This window comes from Mizuhopecten yessoensis, unplaced genomic scaffold (assembly GCF_002113885.1).
Source record: "Mizuhopecten yessoensis strain PY_sf001 unplaced genomic scaffold, ASM211388v2 scaffold7551, whole genome shotgun sequence".
Taxonomy (NCBI): Eukaryota; Metazoa; Mollusca; class Bivalvia; order Pectinida; family Pectinidae; genus Mizuhopecten; species Mizuhopecten yessoensis.
Window position 1 is genome coordinate 70,829 of NW_018407104.1, and position 26,966 is coordinate 97,794.

The window sequence follows — 26,966 nt, forward strand, 5'->3', positions numbered from 1 at the left end:
CCCCCCCCCCAAATGACACGAGCTGACGAATAACGCCTACACGCTACACGTACACTTGAGCAGGACAATGAGGAATAATTCATGCATTTTGAATTGGCCTGTCGAAACTTATAAGTAGACAATATTCCCGTCAACCAGAGGCCATGGAGAGTCAACAGGGGTCAAAATTCAAAGTGTTCACTCTTACAATTTTAAAAGCTTATTTTCTGTAGTTTAAGCATATTTATTGCCCCCAAAAGGTTGTGTAGGGGGTGAACCACAGGTTTTGTCAACTTATCAACGTCCTCTCTTTGGACACAAATTACTGTATACGTAATAACAATAAAAATCACACCAATGACATAGCCAGGCGGAATAACTCGTAAGTAATATTTTCTATATTATAAAACCTTTCCACAACCTTCGACTGGACCACATGAAGTTTTTGCTATGTGTCTAAAAGGTTCCCCTATTTGAGGCAACTGAAGGTTGTCATTTAGTTCCATTGAGTGAAAGGTTAAAGTTTACTGACATAGTTAATTGATTTACGTATACACAGTGGTGTCGCACTCCAGGAAGTATTTGCCGGCCTGTCAGTTGGTTTTGCTCTAAATGGATAACCGATCTCCAAATTAGAAACAAGTAGCTAGGTCACAAATCTAAACATGAACTGAAAACATTTTAAAATATAGTATGGATGACCAAATAAAACAAGAGATCCCAGAGGAATCTCGGCGCCCACCATCGTACCATCTTTATTAGTTCTATGTCAGTTCGATCTTTTCTCTTATTTTCTCTTATCTGTTTGGTCAGTTTCCATGGAAACCATTTTATTCTCCTGATGAGTCTTAAATGTAAACATGCACAACTAAGGACCAAAGGGGAACCTACATATCAAATTTGAGAAAGATCCCTCTAGCACTTTCTGAGAAATAGCGATAACAAACTTTAACCTTAACAAAATGGCCGCCTGTCCATCATATTCGCTTTCAGATCAGTCCAAAATTTCAATATACATAGCTAAGAACCAATAGGAACATTCATGTTAAATTTAAAAAAGATCCCTCCAAAACTTTTTGAGCAATAGCGCTAACAATCTTTAACTCCCAAATTCAAGTTGGCAACTTGCTGGTAATCTCAGTTTTCCAATCAGTCCCAAAATGCGTAACTAAGGACCAAAAAGGAACATATATGTGAAATTTTGAGAAAGACCCCTCCTGCACATTAAATCTCAAATTCAAGATGGCTGCATGTCGCCCATCTTGGTTTTCTCTTCAGTCCATAAATTCGTTATGCATAAGTAAGGACCATAGGGAATTCGAACCTTCATGTGAAATTTGAGAAAGATACCCCCCCAGAACCTTTTGAGAAATAACGATAACAAACTTTAACTCTCAAATCCAAGATGGCCGCCTGACGGATCACGGACCACGGGCCACGGACCACCGACGAAGGGTGATTTGAATAGCCCATCATCTGATGGTGGTGGGCTAATTATCCTAAACTGTTTAAAGAATTTTGAAGAGGCCAGGACAGAAACGATGCAAATGTTGATGAAGGACGGTAAGCTTTACACCACTGCATAACGTTGTGTTATCGTTCTTTTTTTTCAAATTAGGGTTAATTGATAAAGATTTAAATTGCAAGACTTTGCCGAGAACTTTGTATATACAATTAACGAAGGAGAAGGAAAACCTAAAATATGATAACGTACTGTCAAAATACAAAGCCTGTTTTACTATTTACGTACAGAGCTGATTACAGTTCTGATGGTCAGGATATTCAGCTTGTGGTCGTATTCTACATTGTTCGATGTTAAGGAAATAACCTTTCCTGAAACCAGCCAAAACATTTTTTTTTTAAATATACAAATCACACAATGATCCTGAACCATATGGGTTTGATTTTATATAGACTTGTATATTTTTTCACTGTCTATATTTGTTTATGTTATAACTTACGACCTTTTTTCTGGTGTTGGTTGGCCCTTCCTACATGTAAGTTGTTCATGTACAATGTACCATGCCCCGAGTTCATAGTCTTTAGTTTCACGGGTTGACATTTTAAAGTGTTTACTGGTACGTACAGGAATCACGTGATGTTATTTGTACATGTTGAGTTGTAAAACGTTTCGATACTCTAGGGGGTTACGTCACTTTCGTTCGTGCAGAGAGAGATTTAAAGTGCGCGTAACCCCTGGAGTTTCGAGGATGGGTCGACGCAAAATATTGAATTAGAAGGGAAATAAATAAGACATCAAAATATGCAAACAAAATATATAGCAATGTAACAATGAACTTCTATGATATATGCATGGAACAAGAGACCCACTGCGCCTTTTGTCAGGATATAATCTACACGTGCTGGTATCTTGACAATCATTGGTACAAGGGAGGTAAATCTTACACGTTTTGAAACAAATCGCAAAATATCTTTGGTCAAAAAAATCCAATTGGCTTTTTGAATGAGATCTTTATGTATTTATTGACTAATTTTCTATGACCGAAAAAGAGGGGGTGGGTGTTTGCTTTAGCGGAAATTAAATTCCCTGGTTTATCTGATAGAATGTAAAAAAGAGTTGCGTCAAATCAAACTATCATACAAGATACAAGATACAAGATGCTTTATTTAGAGTCCCATACATATCAACATGGGACATTAGCTCTTGAGAGTTATTTTTGCGACAAGCAAAAGTATCTAAAATAACAATAACAATAATGTAATAGTATTAGTAGTAATGAGTTAATATATATAGCATAGCAGACAATTTTTACATTACAGAAAAATACACGGTAATGTCACATGTAAGTTAGACAATCAATTGCACATTTTTTAATAATATCACAAGGCTTGATACTTATTTATGTTATGTTTTTATATAGAATTCAGAGGTTTGACACAATCTATGAACGATGTGTTTCTACACTGAATGTTAAAACACTATTTGTAATCTATACAAGTGTATTATGCATAAAAATTGACATGATATACACTGACATAGTGTGGATTAAAAAACAGCATTTCATGTAGTAAAGAAGAATAAGATTAAGAGAGAAAACCAATAGTAACATAAGTAGTAAAATTCGATTCAATACATGAAATATTATATTAATCACAGCAATTCATATCACAGTCTATTTACCTAGAAATGTTAAACCTGATTTTAGCACTAAAATGGTTAAAAGTCAGCCAGCAGAGCTGCCACAGATTGAACAGCTACAGATGGGTCCACTCCGGATCCAGGTGTGGACCATTCTCATACGCAAACTATCACAATATGAGTAGAAACGATGTGAATTTCAACCCTAGTACAGAAACGTAACCTGTAGGTTTTGGCGTAAAAATCAAAGTAATAAACAAGTAGCACGAGTGTTCCCTGGTTCCTGCAGAACAGCATCCTAGATTAGAATTCCGATTCAGGGGTTACGCTCAATTTCGCTTTCTAAAGTGAGCTTAACCTCTGATATCGAGGATGGCAGTAGCGCTTCAATCCTAAGTTAACAAATCTTAAGAAACGCACATGTTATTATATTAACATTCGTGGCCCAAATTACCGCCATACAACCTATAACCAGTTGTAAAAATATCGATCTAACAATATGAAAAAAATAATACTGTTCATTGAAAAATATTGAATTATCATCAAGAAAATTAAATAGAGAAACTATTTGTCAATCAATCATAAATCAATACTGCTATTAAGATCAACTTATAGCATTTCTTATCTTCAAAAATACAACAAACTGTCAAGATATTTAACCTTGTTGATAAACAAATTAAAGACGAAAAGTTAATGTCTAAGGTTGATTTTGGTAGACTGTTTTAATATAGGTATGTATAATCATAAAATTAAAAAAAGGAAATAAAAAAAGAGAAAGCTATAAATGAAACAAAATAAAAACAATCTTTAAAATATAAAAAAGAATCTGTTGCATAAAATTCGGTAAATGACGGAAAATTTGAGACGCCTGAAACGGAACAGGAAGTGTGACGCTTTGGCGCGAAATTCGTTCACCTCTCACGAAAATCACGTGCAAAAAGTCGGTGTACCTGGAGAGCTTGCCACGCGTACCTTCACTCGGTCAATTTTCAGCCAGCTCCAGCGGACGATTTACTGCCCAGCCGGCTGCCCTCGAGTCACCATCTTGCCGTCTACAAAACATAAAGTTCACCCTTCATCATGAACGACGTTTCTAGAGAATATTTCTGGGGTTTGTAAATTTATATGGTTACTGTTTTGTTTTTTAGCAAAAAATGTCTTCATAATTATCCGTCGCAAATGAAGTGCGTGGCACTAAAAGTGTTTTAAATTCTCGTAAAAAAATCATAAATTTAAAATAACCTTTATGTTAGACTCCTGAGGTGGCACTTATGATGTTTAATATATTTATCATATAAATGAACAAGTGAAGGATATCTGTTTTCTGGACACAGGTTCGAATCGCGGTCTGACCGTTGTCCGTTCTCTTTCCTTCAAATGCACATTGCTTATGGTGTCCAGATGACGTGGAAACGACGACATTTGTCGTATTCACAAGGCCCGCATGTTATCTTCATTAGATACAAGAATCACTTGCAGAAATATGTCGTGCACATGCTATTTTTATTGTAATTTAAGTTTCAATTCATTGCTTATGTTAAGTATCTGATATCGGTAATTCTATGTACTTAAATATTTAATTGGTATGTTGGGTATATTCTTGATCAGAGAAAAAAACCAAACCAGGCTTTGCAGCTATTGAAATGAGAAAAAAACGGGTATTGATTCGAGTGTGTGCGCAAAAATAAGTTTCAATGTTGTAAAATTTCATATGCCACCCAAAACTACATTGTAGGATGTATAAATTCACAGGAGTCTGACGTTTAATTAATATATGCATAACGGTCTATATATATAAAAAAAAAACACCTGTATACTCTAAAAAAACCATGCATTATTGTTCCAGTAGATTTGGACATAGAGTTTGAGGCAAAAATGCAGTATACAGGGTATTTTTTTTTATATATAGACTGTTATACATATATTGATTAAACATCCGACTCCTTTGATAAATTAATGTTATTGCTGTGTCGATCTTCCCATTTACATTTACAAATGGCCTAATGTGTTTAACAACTGTGATAGAAATTCTTTGGAGTTCATTTTTTTTTCTAAATGATTCAATATTCTAAAGATGGGGGNCTTCAATCACATTTTTTGATCTTGGACAAATTAAAGGGAGACAACTCCAATAACGGCCAACAACCTTGCTCTGTAGTACTAATAATTTGACTGTTCAGAGTAATAAAATACAATAATAATCATTTACAGTGAAATAAATGCAGCATCGGGCCTTCAGGTAATGGTAACATGTCTCTCTTTCACCAATATATTGTAGGTCTTCAGTTCCAGTATGTGCGACGCTGTAGTTCTTGTTGTAAATTGACTTTAGCAGTTGCAAGGAGATGTTTTCTGAAAATGTATTGGTAGATTCAGGATTGAGCCCAAGCTTTCCAAATGAAGTCAAAAAATAGGATTTGGCATTTATTGCTAAGTGACCTCATCTAAATTTTAAGGAAATTTGGATTGGAGTGGGGATGCTTATAAGAAACCTATATATTTAAAACAGATGGCAGAGCTGTGGAAGTGCTTATATAATGAACAACCCACAACTACGTGTAGTTCCCTACCTTCTACGTGCAACTTCCCAAAACTTGCTCTCCATTTTCCATAATTTTGAAAAATCGAAAAAAATGGCGGATGTGTAGATTGAAGCGATGAATATGATGGTAAACATTTTATCCCCCCCATCACCTACGATGATAATAAAGGTTTTGAAGGGTTTGGCATGGTTGAAATGGAAATACTTAAATACAATAAACGGATTTGTGCCCTACACAAACAGGAAAATATCGGCGGACCAAGGCGCACATGTCGTCTGCAGGTTCGGCCGAATTGAACATTGACATTGATACATTTTGAGCCGATTTATTTCTTCAAACTTTCTATCAATTTAATAAAACGATGTAGTAGAGTCCATATTGTATCGAGTACAGACACGACATCTAGTCAAGTGAGTGAGAAATGAATCGACTGAAATAAAGGTATGATTATTTTCTCTGACAAACATGTATAACTCTCACAATCGCTGTCGCCAGATTTCGACGACAATCCCTGCATTTTAAAGAGAAGTCGATAGCTGACCATAAACAGGCGACCGATTAGAACTTGAGCCTGTGATTATGGTCAGTTTTAGCGGACTAACCTAGAGACTGCCATTTGGCCCACTATTTCCATACTTTTAGCCAACTAAATATCTGTCATCTGAGTGGGTGACCCCACACGTACCATCTATCCTGACCCTGTGCCCATTTATCTCATCGCCCCACACCCACCTATCCTGTCCTCTTCCCGGCCTCCCATCTACTTTTGACAATATTCAGTAATATATTTTCCTTATGACTGGTAGGACAATACAAAATATTGTTGAAACACTATCTGTATAATCAACCACAGATTCACTAATGGTATTCATCTTAAATCTTGCATGCATTCCAGGTTGTGTACTCAACAAGGATAACCCCAAGGTAACCTGGACGTTTGAAGAGGAAGAGGAAGACACAGATTTCCTTATACACACACTATTTTTAAAACAGGTAAAGCAGACTTTCTACACCAGTACAACTACATCTAGTGCCACAAGATAAAATACATGTACGGAAAATCTTGATAAAGTTTAGAATGATTACTAAATCAACAACACAGGGCAAGAGCAAATTTTCGAAAGCACACAATGGTCCTTTCGGCAAGCAATTTTGAAATAGTACTTTCTGATATTGGAAATACTTTCAGCATTTTTTTTTGTTCAGGGTCCCTAATTTTCAGGGATTTGCCAGAACTTTTTCAGTGTGTTCAGTTTCATGGCCATTGGTACAGTGTTGTGGTAATGATGGATAAATGTATAATTTTGTGGGTGGTATTTTTCTCAAAAATATTAGTGAACATTGACAACCTGCCAAAAAATACTTCGCATCGTACTGTTAAGCAAATCATGTACATCTTCATATTACATGGAAATAGTCTCAAATAGACTCGGCAATATATTTGCTTTTTAAGATAGAATTTATTTTGCGAGGCAATTGTTATTTTGCAATATGGCTGTCATGAACAACATAGTTGTAATATAGATAATTTTGCACTGGTCTATTTTGAAAATAGATTATTTTTACCGGTTTCTAATGCAAACTATTGGTCTTGGGCTACCATGATTAGACAAAGCTAATTGTAACCAATCTTGTGGATGTCGCTCGTTTCATTCCAGTTAACCAAGCATGTATTAATCTGGAATGAATTTTTTTCGATAGATTGTTTATATTCCATCCTTCATTAAAAGTCGATGAAATGGAGGGAGGAGATAAAGTAAAAATATAAGAAACGGGAATGTTTATATGAAGGCCTTCAATATAAATGTAATGGATCCTGTGAAAATGTGGAGCCAAATTGTGTATCTCCAGTAATAAACAAAAATGAAGTACTTATAGCTTATGTAAATTTATTCGTTAAGGCTCGACAATTAGGACTGTATAATCTCAGATGTTTTTTTCCAACTTTCCAGGCAGTACTAGGACAAGCAGCATTGAAGGATGAAAGAAATTTAGTAACTGTAGAGACCAAAAACTTTGACAATGAACAAATCAAACATCCAGTGGTTTCTTTAACACTAGGCACAAATGATATGGTGAGTTGACGGGAATACTGGCGAAGCCAAATGGGGGAGGGGGGAAGGGGGATAATAGATATGAAGTAAAACAAAATTCGTGAAAGCAGGTGGAAGGTTCAAGATAACAATTATGTGTATATTGGTGTTTTACTGGTTTACATGTAAAAGGGCAAGTCGGTTGCTTACCAAGATGTCCAGTGTTTGATTCTCTAATGGGATGTGAAAAGGTTTGGTAACTTTTATTTTACATCTGTAAAGAAAGTGTGCTATTATTTCCAAATTATTTTAAATAGGACAAGGACATGTCAACCAGTTGGCTGCAGCCTCCCTGCCCTACACATTCTTAAGTATTGGCGATGTAGATCTTGACTTTTAGTCCACTTTATACTTTTCACAATTTGTTTTTCAGTGCAATTTAGATTTAAGTTTTGGACATGAAAATCCTGTAGTATTTGAACTGGTAGAGGGCGCTGGTCCAGTTCATCTAACGGCACAGCAGTTAGTGGGTAAGTAAAATGTGACGCAGCTCGGTAATTGGTGCAAGTATAATGCGACGGCTTGACCGTTTCAGATGTATCATTTTCTGAAAATATGTCACACTTTCTAATAACAAAGAAGCCTAGGGTGATGTTATTTTACAAATGAATTACCTTGGCCCATATTCAAGGTCACAGGGTTCAAATATGTAATATGTTAAAACAATATAGTAATATTTTCTGTTCAACCAAAAAGCCTTGGATGATGTTTGGCTAGTTGCATGGTAGGACAACGGGGTATCAAGTTTGTTCAAAGTCGTGGGGGTTGAACATGTTGAAAACTTGAATGATTTCTTAACAACCAAAGGTCTAGGTTGAATGGAAGGTTATCAAGTGTGTTCAAATAAATTGCCATCACCCATATTCAAGGTCACAGGGGTCAAGTGTGTTAAAACATCTAAACAACTACTGTATAACAAAGATCTAGGGTGGTGATATATGTTCAGTAACATGCTCAGATGAAGAGAAGTTCATTCAAATGAATAACCTTCACCCATATTCAAGGTCACCGGTCTAATGGGTTGGAAGCATTTGAATGATTTTTAGAATAACCAAAAGACCTAGGGTGATGATATTTGGCCAGTAGCATGCTGGCATGAATTTAAGAGCAATCAAGTTTGTTGATATGAATGACCCTGAACCATTTTTATGGTTACATGGTCAAATGTGTGCAAAGTTTTAAATAACATCTTCTCAATGAACTAAACTTTTGAATGGCTTGAACTAGTCATTGGTAATGGTATTCGGCCTGTAGCTTTGTCAGGTCCACTTTTAAGGTTACAAGTGCGAGATTTATACCATGTGAGCGAAACAAGCCCATTGGTCCTCTTAAAGTATAGTGTATTGGGTATAGGGCTTTAAATGATGAGTGGGAAGGTGTAGAATGATTGGAGTAACTTTATCAATCAGTTTTGTACATTGTGTTAAACTGCATAGCCATATGCCCTTCCTACATTTGATTTTGTTTCCATCAGAGATGCCAGATGAAGGGAACATCAGCCAAGATGAGTCGTGTACAGAGACTGAGGAAGACGAAGAAGAACTATTAGAAGAGAAGGAACCAGCAAAGACAAAAAAGAGGAAAGCCTCGTCGTCCAAAGGGCCAACAAAATCGAAGGTAAAGGGCACGTACCATATGAAATGGTTCACCTCCTATTTCAAGTATACACGGGAATTTGAGCCATTTTGTAGATATTGTTTTATTGACTAACCAATGGGGACTTTAAAGTATAGGATGACTTAAACAGTTGCACATTTCTGTCCTTCTCGATTTGAAAGTGTACAACCAATCTTGTAGGCTCTTTTTTTCAAACATTGGTATTGGTGATAGTTCAACGTTGCATGGTGAAGTTGTTATTGTCGGCATCAAATTATATCGAAATTGCATTGATCTGTCCATATTGATGTTTATGGGGTGTGGTTGGGAGGATGGAAATGAAGAGAAGTTTGAAGGAGATAACTAACGGTGTTGTACCCGGTCTTATCTGGAGGAAATGACTAATTCAGCATTTGGCATTCATGGGATGATGAACATGTATATTTCTAACACAATTTACTCGAAAGCATCTTGTTACACGATCCTGTTTTATATCTCCATTTGTACAAGGTTTTAAGTGTCGCATCCATGTTTCTAAGGGCACATTTTAGTCCCATACCATTTAAAAACTACAGAACAGGAACCATTATACCCTACCTAAACCACATCGCATTATACTCCTTATAGGAATTTGGAGTTGAGCATCTTGGGTGAAGTGTCTTGCTCACTAACATTGTTCTCTGCACCCCTGGAATATGTCATAGCAAAATTGAAGGCATGCGATGCGGCTAACTATTTCATTGATCTTGGGTAAAAACACGGACCAATCTTTAGGCTGATACCCGTCCTTTGAAGATTCCAGAGGAGTGACACCCGACTTCAAAGCCAATCAAGGTTGCCATTACTGGCTGCAAGATTCTTTTGAGGTACATCTGACCAGTCTTCTCATCGTCTTGTCCACAAGGTGGTGCACACTGAGCCTTCAATTTTGTCGCAACATATTCCAGGGGTGCAGAGAGTACAAGTTAGCGTAACTGCTGGAGTATCGTAGATGCATGCTACTGTGCTTTGCAGCCCTTTTAATTACAGGTTACTTACTGATAGGGCTAATAACAGAGGACTGATCACACACGATATATAGGGTTCTAACCGAGGACTGAAATCGTCGAATCAAGTTCTTTTAGAGACACAACTTAATATCGTGATTATAATGTACACCAAGTTTCAAAGAGATCTGTTGAAAAGTGTAGGAGGAGATCTCCGGACACTACAGGAAGTTCCTAGGATATAAAATATTCAAAACTAGTTGGATCTTTGCTTCACATATTTTCATTCTTTGTTAGTTTAAGTGAAAATTTTTGATGAAGTTCAAACTTCTTTATTGATTTCATTTTTTGTCTCTTCAGAAAGGGAAAATGGAGGTGAGTAAGGAGTTTGAGTGCATCGTATTAGTCAAGAAGCTAAAGGTGAGCTTACAGTTCTGAATTAAATATAAAACAAATTCATCAAACGATATACAAAGAAGGTAAGCTGTGAGATGTACATGATTTAAATCCATAGAAATTACCTCTTCGATGACAGTTGATTTTGTTTTAATCTGTTCTGCAAATAAAAGCTGTAAGCATGTACATTACAATTGAGGCGTCAAAAGGCAAAATTAAGGGGGGAAAAAGTGAAGCAAAGATCAGCAACTTTTCTAGATAATTGGTTGATAAATACTCCCAAATTGATTATTGTAGCCATTTTAGGAAATACTTGACCGGTTAGTGCAAGTAAAGGACTTATCATTAAAGGTATAAATTTTAACAAGAGTTACCTCCCTTTGACCATTACTAACCTCACTGCTTTCAGATTTATTATTTGCATGGACATTTTAACAGGTGCAATTTGTTACCATTGTGAAAGTTAACTACTTAACATTGTCATCCAAAGTGCTAATTACCTATTATAATCTGCTTCTTTTGATAATTATGTTTACAAACCAAGCAAAATTTATTTAGCAGTACTAGTGGGAATCGATACAAATGATTTATTTCTACGTAGAACAATGATTTTGTCGCTTGAACATTTGTGCCATTTCTGTTCCAGGAAGAGGATATGGAAGAAGATGAAGAGGAGGATGATGAAGATGAGGAGGAAGATGAAGAGGAGGAAGAGGAAAGCGAGGAAGAAAGCAGTCCAGAAAAATCGAGGCAAGTGAATTATCATGGCACTTGAAAGTACTTCTGGACGCAATTCATTTTCGGCAACAGAAAATTATTCTCTTGTAAATCTATAATATGATGACAGTCTTGTTTGTCATCAGTCTGGACCAAAACTTACAACTATTTTTTTATTTTATGTTATCTATTCATAACACAACTACACTTGAAATAACTACACTTAACAATTGAAATAAAGCTTCAATTAAAGTCATTTAATGCAGTGAAGCAGATGTCCATTTTAACCATCTTTCTTGCATGTATTATTGGATCCTGTGTACAGCATTCATAGCAGTCCTCGCCAAGCCTGGGCAAATCAAAACCAAACGACAGACTTTCTTCTTCCGCTAAAGATCTTTAAATGATTAATGCTATATATAAAATGATGAAATACATATGAAAACGATCAATAAATCAAAGAAAAAATGTTAAATTTATCGAAAAGGTAAGTTTTTTCAGTGAGCATCATGAACTATATCAATCTCCGATTACTATGCTTTTTGGACCAAATAATTTCTTCACAAAAAACCCAAACAACACTATATCTCCTTCTGCGCAAGATCTTGAGATAATGTGTTCATTATTTCATGATATGATCAATGCTATTATACGGTAAAAAATATCCATTAGGCCAAATAAAATTAATTACTTGGTTTGCAGGCCATTATTTTTTCAAAATAGATGCGGCAGGGCGGTATTTTTTTTTTTCATTTTACATGGCAAAAACCAGACGAGGGCGTTTTTTTTTATTGTGTAGTTTGTAAAACGTTCATTGTGGACATTACCTTGTCTTTTTCTAGTTGTGTAGAGACCCGTCATAGAGCAAGCCTCCGAAAATCCCCCCACGATGTTCCAGACGAGAACCACGAACCCCCCATTCCTTATTTGTACCGAATTGAGCACCATTTGTACACAAGACTAATAAGTCATAATCATTTTAACGCTTGCCTGTATCTCAATCCTTACATTTATTCAAACGTTTTCGGGACTTTGGTAACTAACGAGTAAAAACGACATGCAGACCAATTTTCCGGATTATTTTTAAAGATGGCGGCTGGCGCATTCACGATTTTTTTTTATTACTTTCACGATAAAATCGGCAATGCGCACCCTGCCATGAAATGCGCGCGGGCCTGAGAACCAAGTAATCAATTTTGTTTGGCCTTAGACAAAAAATTCAAAGAAAATATGTAAAGATTTTAAACAGTGGCGTTTTTAATCGGTGAAAGTTCCGAACCATATTTTGTTCAAGTTACTACGCCTCGTATTCCAATACTCTAAAGTTTGTGTTTAAAGAGTTTTCTCCCCTTGTCCATCATTGCGTAGTTTCATGCTCACGACTTGTCGAACGACTGTTTGATAACTGTCCTTGATAAAGTAGGCTTCGTGTTTTCTTTCTCTTAATGGAAAGTCTCCAAGTGAAAGAGAATGTTGACTTCTACTAAATAAGCTGTCGGCAGCTGTGCCTAACGAGTTTGTAGATAGCTTCCCAATACAGTCTAGATAAAAGCCCGATTAGTATAATACAAGTGCTTTGTGAATATAGCATATTGAACGTCAAAAATTAAAACTGTTTATACATATTATTCACATTAACCAGAAACTGAATAATTATATAGGTCTTTAACCTTCGTTACAATATCGAGAAGGAGAGATACTCAAGGGAGGGACTTGCATAAGTCCGTGATTTTTATGCAGCCATGGCACTTGATAGTACTTTTGCATGAACCATAGATAATTGATATGTGACTTGGTATCAATTGTTTAATTTAAAAAAAAAAATGTATTTTCTTTGTTTACAGCAAGAAGAAAAAAAAGGCCAAGGTAGGTCTCCACATTCATTTATGTTTACACTACAACTCTGTTTCTTTGTGTTTGTTTATTTTCATTACAGGTTTTAATAATATAATTTTTTATTTTTTTTTGAGTTCTACTGACATGGTTTAACATTGTATAAAGTTTTGTATGCCAGTTGCCTCCCTTTACATACTAAAACCGACAAACTAGAGTATTGTTGGCTCAAATCCAGATACCCGTTTATCATCCTGGACATCAGATTTGTTGCCTGCGCAAAGTTTCCCATGGATTAACTCGTTAAGGAATCGTTTGATTTTCACAAAATCAAGACTTGCAGAATGATTAATAGAATCTTCCCCTACCTTAAGGGTGTAACAGAAATCTCCGCCCCGAGGAATGACGTTCTTGATTGTCTTGCCCAAAGCTTTGCCGAGGGTAAGAAATTCAAGAATATCATCCCGAGGGTTGGAGATTTCTGTCGCATCCTCGAGGTAGGTAATGATGGTTTTCCTCCTCCCATCCTGTATCACTTGCAAGTCTGCCGACAATTGCATTGACATAAGCGTTGATTGCATGTTTTTGCAGCAAATCCAGAGTTGTCTTCCATGGTCTGCTACTGTCGACGTGACATCAAAGTATTGTTATGATTTAGATCGCACCATTCTGTACGTGGCTAATTTCCCATAAGAGGTGACAAGCTGATCTTTTCTGGCTTAAAAGGGAGACATGCCTGTGAAGGGTGGAAGAGTATTCATTCCAAAATTACTTTGACCTCCAACATGAAATTCAGTATAGATTTTAACATTTGAAAAGATTAAGATTTTTTTCTATCTTTAGGAATGCTTTACTTTGATAAATGAAAATTCCTTGAAACGCTTTTGTCATCATTTTCCAGGATATGAATTATGATCTGTAATTCAATATGGCTGCCAGTAGCAATCTTGGATTTTGTATAGTCAAGTGTCCAGATTACTTGTGGAGAAATTATAGGATTTTAAGCTTACTTGCTTGGTAGTACTAAACTTGCAAACTCCCTCGCATTAGATACTTGTATATAAAGGAGTCGGCAAAGTCAGCTCTGCACTAGTTGATGCATGCATAGTCATTGACGAGGCTGCTGCAATCTTAATTGAACTGGGGTGTCCGGATGATATTTTAGCTATTAGATCGTGATAAAATGCACTTATAGTATGCTATCAAAGTTCATAGATCAAGTTTGATGCTCAACCAAATTTACAAATATTGAAATAACCTGCTGCTATCTGAGCATGCAGTAATGTGTCTTGCCGTATTGTATTATATAATTCCTTCATCATGGCTGAATTACAATCAACCATTGTTCCACCAGAGTGTGTGCAGGCAACACATCCACATCATACCTAGGAATGCTTGTTTATATTCACAGTGGCCAATAAACAGCCCCTTTCAGAATGGAATTTTAATTGGAGAGAAAAAGTAAAAAATTCCAGGCACTTGAGGCGTGTTCAGACAAAACCTTGCACAATGCTAGAAAATAAGGGTTAACCATTAATCTGAGACTAGTGAAATCTCCAGCTGGGCTACTTTCTCTAAAAACCACTAGCCCGATTTACTTGTCAAAATTTAGTATTAATTTTCATGTTGAATAATATATTTCATTTGTGGAATTTGCATGTGGGCTAGTAAAATTGGAAACTACTAGTGGTTTTGAAGTTAATTTCTAGCCCTGGCCTTGTACACCTGCTAGTGTCAAAGCCAATGTCACCATTACTATAAAGAGAATATGAATGTCTTTACTCTAAAGACTTATTTCTTAACCGATTGTCATCAAACTTCACATATATATCTTCTACAAAATCACTTCATATACAAATGTAGGTTTTGAAATGGGGTCCAAAAAGTCTTAAAAAGCCCCCCAAAAAAGTATTGAGCAGAATTTTGATGTCATCTTCTAGCTCTATACAATAAGTGTATTTGATCACTTTCATGTGTTCAACATCTTGTATTATGACATTGAAATACAGAAAATTTTATTACGTGTGGTGAAAACAGGTCGTTTCACAACGGCAAGAGTCACCAGATATATGATGAACATATACAGTCAAACTTCTTTATCCAGAACTCGTGACTCCAAGACCCTGTTTAACTCAGTTTTTCTTTCGGTCCCGGCCAAAACTCTTCTTTATCTTGGTAATTAAAACTTGGATAATTGGAACTCGAAAAAACTTGTGGATATCTGGAAGTGCAGTGCAGACCTCTTAATTGTTTTTAAATTTTCACCTGTCAATCTTCATCTTTTCAACAACAATAAAATTGTAATGCTATGGTCATTCGTCATTCAATGTTTTCGAGCAAACAAAGTTCAACTGTACTATGTATTGTCCATATACAGCATAGGTAAATCTAGTTCCTTATATGTCCCTTAAAATGAGAATTGGGATTGATTTTAATCCCCATCAAAGTGGAGGGGATTTGCTTAATGTATCATACTTTTAGTATGTTTCTTTCGTCATTTTGTGTGCTTTCTAGTCATTTTATTTGCATAATAAGAAAAGCCATTTTGGTATGTACTTGGGTAGTAGAAGTCCCTCCTTCCAAGGGGAATCCTCGATATTGAGGTGTCAACATGATAATGGTTTAAAACCCACACAGCATAATTGTTTAAAGCCTGTAGGATTATCAAAGTAATTGGCTTGCGTCAGTTTTTAGCTATGATAACTGTTTGGTGGTGTGGTTTGTGGGTGAATTGCGTCTGATGGTAGGACGAGGGTATTGATGTTAGTTTTTGAGATAATCTGGAGGTTGTTGTTTGTACAACAGCTGATAGGGCTCATCAACACCCTTGTCGAGTATAAAACAATGTGATAACTCATGTTCGGCTAAAGCTTGGACCTGGTGTCGATGAGCACCAAGTGGAACCTAGAGTAGACGGGATCACTGTAGGTGTTTGGTTTTCACCTGTGAAGGGTTTTGTCCACAAGTTAATTTAGAGAACAAACATTGTAGGCCCACTGAACATGCAAGATGGTACCGACATCGGGGAGGTCTCCACTAAATCATTTATCGAGTTGGTCTGGAGTGCTCTAGGTAGTGTACTTGGTAGTGGGGTTGGATGTAAATTTTAACCTCTGTAATTGGTCTCCTTGTGATACTTTAGGATAGACGAGATGCAACCAATGATCGAGACAGTAGGAATGCATGCACCCTGTCTGTCCATCCTTTGTTGCATAGGCATTTCACTAGTTTACTTAGGTTTACCACCATATTTAGTATACAATTTCATGTGCAAGTTTGGGTGACAGAGCTCCCTCATTGAAAATGTTTGTTCAGACCATAGATTTTGTCTCGCCGCTACAAAGTGGAAGCGAATAGTTTTTGTCTCGCCGCTACGAAGTGGAAGCGAGACATGGGTGTTGCTTTTCCGGCGACCGTGGCGTCAACATTAAGATTTTGTGTTTAAGATACTAAGTTTCTCTGAAAGTATAAGTGCTACACCAACCAAACTTGGACAAAATATGCATCTTGGGTAGTCCATCTCAACCCATTCATCAAATGATGGATGCAGTCAACTTTTCATGGTCCATTGACTTTGTCGGCATCTCGATCAAAATTTTTTGCATTTAAATTAGTTTCTCGGATATGTTGTGCATTGATGGTCAAAGCAGGGCATAGGCGAGGCATCAATCCGAATGGCTCGTCAATTATTGTAACTTCTAGGTTCACCTAAAAGAATTGGACACAACCTTTGTATGGTGACAATCCCACACTAGGGGGCCATTAATTATCCCCCGCTTTCACCGAAATGGGGGATATTAATTTGGGTTTGTCTGTCCGTCTGTCACACTTCATTTCAGGGTTCGAATTTAACCAGATTTTCTACTTGCATTATTTCGCAAGTGGTATTTTTTCTTACTTGCTAAATAAGAAAACAACTTGCAATTTGCATTTTTCCAACTTTATTAGACATGTTAACTTAGAATTAAATTCTAAAACAACACAGTATTAACTGACATTTTAAATTATGGTCATTGGGATGTATACATGACGCAAACCTTGCTGTGAAAGGATGCTGGCCTGCTCAGGCTATTCTAAGATATAGCATAAAAATTGCATCTTAGTTTCTTGCTCCATATNTGGGAAACCCCAATACAACCACGTGACTAGTCAAGCCTATCGTATTTGCGCTATAAATAGTAACTAAAAATAGATTTCCGAAAAACATCATGCATGCGGTAAACGTCATCATTATTTGTGCAAGTACTTCCTAACGGACATGCGCACGGGACATGTATCGATTGTAAACTTCCGTTAATGACAAAAGCGGAATCATTCATTCGGCGAATGACAAGAATGCGCTTAAATGACCGCGAGAGAATTTGTAAAGACCGACCATTAGAAATGAGGATTATTCAGCCCAAAATTTTCACTCCAAAAAAATGCTGGTGTCTGAAATCTCTACTCGCAGTTTGCAATTTGCACTCGCTTTTCGCGGGTATGCGAGCTTAAATTTCCGTGCAATAACTCTCGCAAATATTATTTGATTGTCTTCAAACTTGGTAACGCGGTTTAACGCATTAAGGGCTCAGCCAAGTTTGACAACCATTTGGCAGAGTTATGACCCCTTGATTCACAAAAAACATCATTATCTGCAGTTTCTGCTTTGACCCAAGTTTTCCAACCGATGTGATTTGTGCATATTTACGGATAATCGATGAGGTATAGTTTTTTTTTAATTTTTTCTCAAATTTCAAGCTATACACCGTCTCAACAGCACGATACTCGCATGTTCCTACAATATGTCCTGCAAGCGGGGGATAAACATTCCACAAATTTGCTTGTTTGACCTTTGACTTGCATCATAGCCGTGACCCTTGCACCGTCTCTATTTCCCCGATTGATTTCAATCGGTCCTTGACCGTTTAGATGTTATGTCATAACGGTGAAGGTTGGAATGTGCACATAGATGCAATCTTCAAATAGTACAAAGTCTGATTCTGAGAAAATGCCCTCTACAGAAACTGCGGGACAAATATAGTAGAATGTTCACCCAGTGTAAGAATGGGCTTTTAATATTGTCCTTACAACTAAGTCTTCCATCACTTTCTGATTTGTAGCTCACCCCATAGGTTTTTAACTGGAAGGTCAACTTTAGCTATGGCAGAGGTCAAATGTTAGTATTGGCTATAATGGGTTAAAACATTTTGGAATCTTCTCAAAAAGTCCTGATTTTTGGCCAGTTGATACCTGGGATGGACTTCTATAGTTTCCTCATAAATGACCATGACCAATGTATGAGGTTATGGGGGTCAAATACTTCGGAAACTTTTTAAACAACATTATTCAATGTGATATTTGGATATGACTCGTAGATAGCCAAGAATAAAAACCTGAATCCTTGTGTCATGTCATAATGGTTGAAATCCCATTTATATAACCATATAAGGTACACACGAACATATACCGTACCCATGTACAGAAGTATATATACCTCCAGGATTAACTCCAGCGAGGATCTGGCCGGTAATTTGATAGACTCCCTGTCCCTTTGGGCTTGGGCCCCCCCCCCCCCACCTCTTTCATTACATAAAAATGATGGGGATCATGACCCTATTATTAATTTAGGTTCTGGGGGAAAGTGCCCTTTCGGTTAAAATGGGATTTTTTTCCCTATTTGGGGAAAAATAAAACAGACTGTCTCGATGTTTGTTATATTATATTATGTACGTGTTCTAGCTGTTATTTCTTGGAATAAAAAGACAGTATAACATGTTGAAGATATTCTAAAGAGTTTTATTTTCACAACTTCATGAAAACTTCGAAGAGTTTGTTCAGATCTAAAGTGACAGTCTTGATACTCAGTATTTTAACTCATAAATTTCGGAATTGAAACGTCTCGTGTCTGAACTTTTCCTTTTTGCCTGTGGCTCAGATTCGGAGTCGGACTCGCCTTAAGTCACTTTTTCACTAGATGGCTCTACCTCTGGTACCGGAGAGTTAGGTTTATCATAGACTATGTCCAACGTTACGTCTGGCGCCGCTGCACTCGACGACATGGTTGCATTTTCACTGCTGTCGGGGGAACCAGCATCAATTTCCGACTCTGTCTTACTTACCCTTTTTCCTGTTTGGCAAGCATTGTCTCTATAGTACGATTTCCTTACTCTCATTTTTTTGTCGTGTACAAACCCACCTTGTGCAACATGATGTCTGGTTGATTTTTACTTTCTGTTTCTTCCGGATGCAATGTTACGCATGCATACGTTGTGTCACTTCTGCACTTGACAGCAATGATGGTATACTCCGGGAAATAAACAAGAACGATCGATGTTTTCAATTTGGTGCTCGAGAATCGTTTTGCATATATGAGGAAAAGAATACAATGCATTTGTAATAAAGATTTTGAAATATTACTTTTGAAGAAAAAGGGGAATTTTAGGAGAATAGTGAAATTTCGGTACTTCTCGAGGGGAAAGTGCAGTTTAACGGCAGCAAAATAAAGCTAGATTAGTCCCTGCTATAACCCGATTTACACATACACTTGGATTATAACAAGGTTTGCTATGAAACATTCTTTTAACCAGAGAGACCGAACTCAAAATGGAAATATATTCACAATACTGCTTTTAATCCAAACATTTTGTCATGATTGCTTAAATATCCTGTTGAGTAATGCAGGCCCTGTGGGGCCTCTTTTCATAGCAAACTTGACAATCATGAATGAACTGCGAAGTTCACAACTCTCCAGATTTGTCAATATACCTATATCGGCTAAGCCTGTCTCACCTGTGAATGTCAGGTGTTGAAGGATTTGTTGATTCCCAAACTGGGATAAGTGAATGAGTGGTGTTTTGTTTGGTACATCTTGTGGTTGACCACCTCGGTGTGGGCGCGCTCCCACCATGCACAAGATTACTATCGTGATTGGCTCTTCCAAACACATTTTAAATCTGGAGATATTGTATGACAAATTTATTGGGCATTGTCAATGAGGAGGAGTATCTCGTTGATAGCAGCTCCCAAATAGATCGCTGCCTTTTATAATCTGCTGTTGACACAGGTAAACCTCTATATATATTCAGGGAATTATCCCATACCAGGAAGAGTGGACAAGTCTATGATAAAAAGATGTATCGATATTGGATGGACCAGGTGTTTAAACACACCACCTGAACAGGCAAAAAAAACAAAGTCTGGTTAGATTTTTAAATATTAAATGAATTTTGGTCTTTAACAACAGATGTGAAATCAATTTGATTTCCTCGCCAGATATTGGGGGGGCATTTTGTTTTGCAGATCTGGAAATTATTTGCAGAACTTGTCTTTTTTTGTTTTAATCAATGTCGACTAATAAATGTTCTTGCATGTAATAAGTTTTAACATATTGGATTAAACGTGCCAAGGTAATACTGCACTTCATATCTCATCTGCCCCCCCATTTACCATCGGTATATTACACTTTCTTCACTAAGACTTTGTCTTGTTGGTGACATACATTCAGGCCTTGATAATCTAGCCATCATTAACTTTCCCTGGTAACATAGTGGCATCATGGTTAGGTTTTAAAGTACAGGTAGAATTGGCAGAGTTGAAAGCCACAGCACAGAAAACCGCCCGCTGTACAGTACGTATCTTGCCCATAAATCTAAGTTATAGAACCCTTTTTCCTCTGTAAAGTTAGGATCCTCACACCTGTACAGTTTTAAGAACCCAAGTGCACTTAAGATAACATCTTTCATCATATATAATGAGGACCCCCACATCTTGGGAGGCATGGTAGTGTAGTGGTAAGACGCTGGGCTCGTGACCAAAGGGTTGCGGGTTCGAGTCGTGTCACTGCACCGTGTTGGCAGTATCGGTTGTATGCTCCCCTGAGGGAGTTGAGAAAGATTTTGGCTGGTTGCAATTTAGGCCCTATAACCACGGATGATAATTTGTGAACCTCTTTGAGATGACCTACGAACTCGGTTGTGATCAAGTGGTATACAAAAACTTCGAATAATTATTATCTGTACAACATATACTCCCTGCAGAGTCCCATGCCTTCTACCTGTACAGTGCGACATCCCCCCCCCCCCCCCCCCCCCCCCCCCTCATTCCACTTTATCCATGTAGTTCTCCTGGTGCACCTGGATCCCCTTCCCTCTTATACAGATAGAGAACCCTAACACTCTAAAGTAGACCCCCTGTATACAGAGGAACCAGATGTTCACATACGACCCCCATCCCATTGTATAACCAGGACACCAATGCTAACTAAGGACCCCCATCCTTTGTATAACCAGGACACCAATGCTAACTAAGGACCCCCACCTGGCTGTGTGAAGTTAAAACTCGATGCATGCATGTTTGGGACCACAAAGTATACTGAAGATCCTGCCCTGTGTTTGACCCCTTCCTTTCAAAAAGACTATTCCACCCCTGATAGGTGTTCCCATGTACAAGCTCCTTGCTGGGTATTGGGAACAGATTCTCATCTTTTCAAGATGTTTGCCTTTTCTGTCATATACTAGCAAGTTGTAGAGCGCTAGCTGATGTATTGGCGCTAATCTTCAAAGAGCTGTCGGTGTAATTGAAGAGCAGTGTCCCTGGGAGGGCACCCTCAAGTGTATCGCTGGCTTATTGACAGAACACACACAACCTGTATTGTGTTTTGCTGGGAGAATTTGAGGTACTCTGTTCCAATACACAGGCACTAAGCGATGGGTCACTAATACGACGGTGTCGAGAAATTGAGCCGTAGGTGTTGTGATGTATAATGTTAATTCTACCCTCTGAAATTTGGTTGTTGCAATGGTCATGGAAAAGTGGCTTTTTTCCACAGGTAGCTCCAAAACACTATCCTGTTCTTGGTTAAACAGTCATGAAACTTTGTGTGTGGATACGCTAATATAGGAAATGTAGGTCAGGTTTCTGCTAAGCTGACTTTGTGTGGAGTTTGTTTCTGCACCAGCAGGGGAAAATGGTTTGCAAACATTTTCTAGCTGGTCAAGTAACAAGCAGAACCTGTGGTTCAAGAAGTACCAATGTTTTACAACTTGATGATTACACAAGAATTGAGTTGTTTAAGATTTGTTATACCCCAAGAAGGTAGTGGAGGAGGTTGTAAGGGACATCTTGTCGCCTTGTTTAGCTCCATTACTTAAATACTAAGTGTATTTGTCTGCAGTCTTCATTTGTGGATATATCTAGTACTACAGCTATATATAAGTTGTAGGTCATGGCGACACAATTTTGATACTTCACCAACCTTGGTTACGCTTTGCTGTATGTAATCAATAACAGTGTCCCGAGTGTAATAAATTCAGCAAGCTAGACCGGTATTCAAACCCTGGACCTCGGATTGTTATACTATCGCTCTAACCGATTCAGCTACCTGGTCAACGGTAGTGGCCTGGCCAAACTGCTGCAATTATATCCTCTGAAGTTGAGGGAAGGCTACTATATATAGGAGAAAACAGTGCAGTGGGACAGGGACCTTGACTGTTAACATTTTTAGGTCACCTGAGACAGTCTCAAATGACCTATTGCGATTGCCTTTAGTCCGGCGTCGTGCGTCCGTAAACAATTCATATTTTTGACTTCTTCTCCAAAACCCCTGAACTAATTTCAATGAAATTTTGCAGAAACCTTCCATGGCCAAAGGTCAACGAAAATAGTGGCCAGTTTGGTCCCCAGCCCCCAGGGGCCTGAAGGGCAGGGCCAAAGAGGGTCAAATTGACTAAAATTTCAAAAATCTTCTCAAGACCCAGATATGGTAGAATCAAATACTCTTCATAGATGGAAGGGTCTAAAGGTGCTTTACCAAAATTGTGAATTTCATGACCCTGGGGAGGGGGTTAACGTCACTATAGTTTATATAGGGAAATCACATTTTGGACCAACATTTGTTTTTGTTATTATGGTTTATAATGGCAAATGATACTTTGAATATTACATGTTAATAACTTGATTGGAATTATAACCCTGAGTTGATACTTTGAAAATTTTGAGCCAGCCCTATACCCCCAAGGGCTGTAGGATGGGGCCTAAAGGAGTCTTCATTTTCCTTGTTTAGAATCAGAGGTGCTAGTTTCAAATTCTTTTTAGTCTTAAATCTGTATGCTAGATATTGAATAAGATGGTTTTATTGTATTTTGTCACTCTGAATAATATTTTTGTCCATGTTAAAAACAAAATCAACTCTCTGTATAAATAAATCGGGTGACCGTTAAGGCCCATGGGCCTCTTGTTATAGATATTTAGTTTAAGTTGATTTCAATCGTCAAATAATTCAAGTTGCAAGTTCAAGTGAATTAAAAAATGAAATGTAAAATGTGTCTTTAATAGCCTTAAATTTATCATTTAACAGAAATTAGAATTGAGTCATACTCATTGTGTGACCCGTGTCCTAAATGTTATGAAAATTTTTCCTCCACAACAATATTCTGCATACCTATACAAATGGAGGTATGGGAAGTGTATAGAAAATGTGTCCCCTGAAGGCTTCCGTTCTACATGTAAACATCCTGGCAGGTGCAGGTTATACTTAATGGACTTGTGGTAGCGATACCCGTCTCCTCACCTGAACAGGTACATTAGTACTGGGGTTAATATGCATCTTGCCGAAACATCAATTAATATAGCCGAGGGGTTATTGGCATTACATATATTGAGGGCCTACATGGTTAAAAATGTGTGATTATTATTAAGTAACTGGAGGATGGTGGTCCTATCACCTGACCATACGCACTAGACAGCCAAGATATCCTTTGATTAGGATCTGGATGTAAGTGTTGGAGGCTGTCTATAGGACTAGAGGTAGTGTCGGAGGCTGTCTATAGGACTGGAGGTAGTGTCAGGGGCTGTCTATAAGACTGGAGGTAGTGTCGGAGGCTGTCTACAGGACTGGAGGTAGTGTCGGAGGCTGTCTATAGGACTGGAGGTAGTGTTGGAGGCTGTCTATAGGACTGGAGGTAGTGTCGGAGGCTGTCTATAGGACTGGAGGTAGTGTCGGAGGCTGTCTATAGGACTGGAGGTAGTGTCGGAGGCTGTCTATAGGACTGGAGGTAGTGTCGGAGGCTGTCTATAGGACTGGAGGTAGTGTCGGAGGCTGTCTATAGGACTGGAGGTAGTGTCGGAGGCTGTCTATAGGACTGGAGGTAGTGTCGGAGGCTGTCTATAGGACTGGAGGTAGTGTCGGAGGCTGTCTATAGGACTGGAGGTAGTGTCGGAGGCTGTCTATAGGACTGGAGGTAGTGTCGGAGGCTGTCTATAGGACTGGAGGTAGTGTCGGAGGCTGTCTATAGGACTGGAGGTAGTGTCGGAGGCTGTCTATAGGACTGGAGGTAGTGTCGGAGGCTGTCTATAGGACTGGAGGTAGTGTCGGAGGCTGTCTATAGGACTGGAGGTAGTGTCGGAGGCTGTCTATAGGACTGGAGGTAGTGTCGGAGGCTGTCTATAGGACTGGAGGTAGTGTCGGAGGCTGTCTATAGGACTGGAGGTAGTGTCGGAGGCTGTCTACAGGACTGGAGGTAGTGTCGGAGGCTGTCTATAGGACTGGAGGTAGTGTCGGAGGCTGTCTATAGGACTGGAGGTAGTGTCGGAGGCTGTCTATAGGACTGGAGGTAGTGTCGGAGGCTGTCTATAGGACTGGAGGTAGTGTCGGAGGCTGTCTATAGGACTGGAGGTAGTGTCGGAGGCTGTCTATAGGACTGGAGGTAGTGTCGGAGGCTGTCTATAGGACTGGAGGTAGTGTCGGAGGCTGTCTATAGGACTGGAGGTAGTGTCGGAGGCTGTCTATAGGACTGGAGGTAGTGTCGGAGGCTGTCTATAGGACTGGAGGTAGTGTCGGAGGCTGTCTATAGGACTGGAGGTAGTGTCGGAGGCTGTCTATAGGACTGGAGGTAGTGTCGGAGGCTGTCTATAGGACTGGAGGTAGTGTCGGAGGCTGTCTATAGGACTGGAGGTAGTGTCGGAGGCTGTCTATAGGACTGGAGGTAGTGTCGGAGGCTGTCTATAGGACTGGAGGTAGTGTCGGAGGCTGTCTATAGGACTGGAGGTAGTGTCGGAGGCTGTCTATAGGACTGGAGGTAGTGTCGGAGGCTGTCTATAGGACTGGAGGTAGTGTCGGAGGCTGTCTATAGGACTGGAGGTAGTGTCGGAGGCTGTCTATAGGACTGGAGGTAGTGTCGGAGGCTGTCTATAGGACTGGAGGTAGTGTCGGAGGCTGTCTACAGGACTGGAGGTAGTGTCGGAGGCTGTCTATAGGACTGGAGGTAGTGTCGGAGGCTGTCTATAGGACTGGAGGTAGTGTCGGAGGCTGTCTATAGGACTTGAGGTAGTGTCGGAGGCTGTCTATAGGACTGGAGGTAGTGTCGGAGGCTGTCTATAGGACTTGAGGTAGTGTCAGAGGCTGTTGGGGCTGTCTATAGGACTGGATGCCACTCTTGCTGTCTAAAAACAACTTTAAAAAAAAAATTAGAAACATGAAATCGTCTTGCCTAAAATCAGCTTGGATTCTTGCTTTTTTCAATATAATGTAATAAAACTTTGAAAAGGATTTAAATGACCTTGATTTCAATATTCTAGGTTACATGGGTCAAATGGGGAAATATGTTTGCACTCCGTCCCAAAAAATTGTCCTGAGCATATCTATTTGGTATGCAAGCTACATCTTGGAATAATGAAGTGTTGAGTACAAAAAGTAAGTTGCTGTGACCTATGGTTTATCTTTACCTCAACCCTTGGAAATTGTTGTTTGTGGTATATATCTTCTAAACTATTCCACCTGGGGTAACCAGATTTCGTATAAAAGTACATCCTAGATGGTGGAGCGTCCTGGAAAAAAAGTAGGTCACTGTGACCTGTGCTTGATCTTTCACTTTATCCAATTAAAAATAGTTTGGGGCATATTTTCTATACTATTTACCTGGGTCTTCTATACTATTTCACTTGGAGTAACCCGATTTGGTACGCATGCATGTCTTTGTTGGTGGAATGGGATGGGAGTACAGGAAATATGACGCTGAACTATATCCTGAGATAGGTGTACATACAGCTGATGAAATGAGCACTTAATAGTGAGGTTTCATAAATATGAATTAAATGTAGAAATCATTACCAGTGCAGGACTATGGATTGCCTTGCAATATTTTACCTTGTTTTAACTGAAAATCCTAATGACATATTTGGATAATAGCTTGCCGTAATGTGATGCTGCAGAATTTGAAAAACCTTGACCTTTACTCGAGACTTGCAAGGGTCAAACTTTAAAAGTGTGATCTGGTCCGATACAAATATGCTGAACATTTTTATAGACAACTTGCTTGTCCTTCAAGTTAAAAGGATTATTTTGTATTCTATAAATATTGCTTTGATGCACATTTGTTTGTTAAGAAGAGTCTTACTTTTTGCTTGGTGTACAACATTCATCAGGTACGTGTTCGGTTGGCTTTTAAGGTGAGAATTTGCAGGTGTTTATGGATTATATTGCTATTTTTTCTTTAGCTAAGTGAATGATGAAGTGAGCCCTTAATAGGGAGATTTCATACATATGAATTACTTTAAGTATGCATTACAAGGTGAACATTTTAAATTTAGGTCATTACCATTATTATTTTTTGCGTCAAATGTATTTCATCAAATTCATAAAGGAGACGACACCTAAGGCCAGATGTTACACCGGTTCCCCCCCTCGTCCAATACTCGTATGTACAGGTGACGCGTATAATACAGGTGTGTACACTAGGGGAAACTCTTC

The 26,966-nt window shown here is 38.4% G+C and overlaps 1 protein-coding gene across 3 annotated transcripts in view; it reads left to right on the forward strand.

Moving 5' to 3' along the window:
• Positions 1 to 4,007: 4,007 nt before the first annotated feature.
• The window catches only part of LOC110453969 (mitotic apparatus protein p62-like), a 31,330-nt gene continuing 8,371 nt past the window's right edge, over positions 4,008 to 26,966 (forward strand). Inside the window, exons 1-8 of one of the 3 annotated variants that reach the window (XM_021503234.1) lie at positions 4,008 to 4,190; positions 6,518 to 6,615; positions 7,575 to 7,697; positions 8,089 to 8,185; positions 9,190 to 9,332; positions 10,658 to 10,717; positions 11,340 to 11,443; positions 13,255 to 13,276. In XM_021503234.1, the coding sequence (XP_021358909.1) occupies positions 4,160 to 4,190; positions 6,518 to 6,615; positions 7,575 to 7,697; positions 8,089 to 8,185; positions 9,190 to 9,332; positions 10,658 to 10,717; positions 11,340 to 11,443; positions 13,255 to 13,276 (678 nt within the window). In that variant the 5' untranslated portion in view covers positions 4,008 to 4,159. The remainder of the gene's footprint in view (positions 4,191 to 6,517; positions 6,616 to 7,574; positions 7,698 to 8,088; positions 8,186 to 9,189; positions 9,333 to 10,657; positions 10,718 to 11,339; positions 11,444 to 13,254; positions 13,277 to 26,966) is intronic. The other 2 variants (XM_021503236.1, XM_021503237.1) reach the window with 2 other exon arrangements.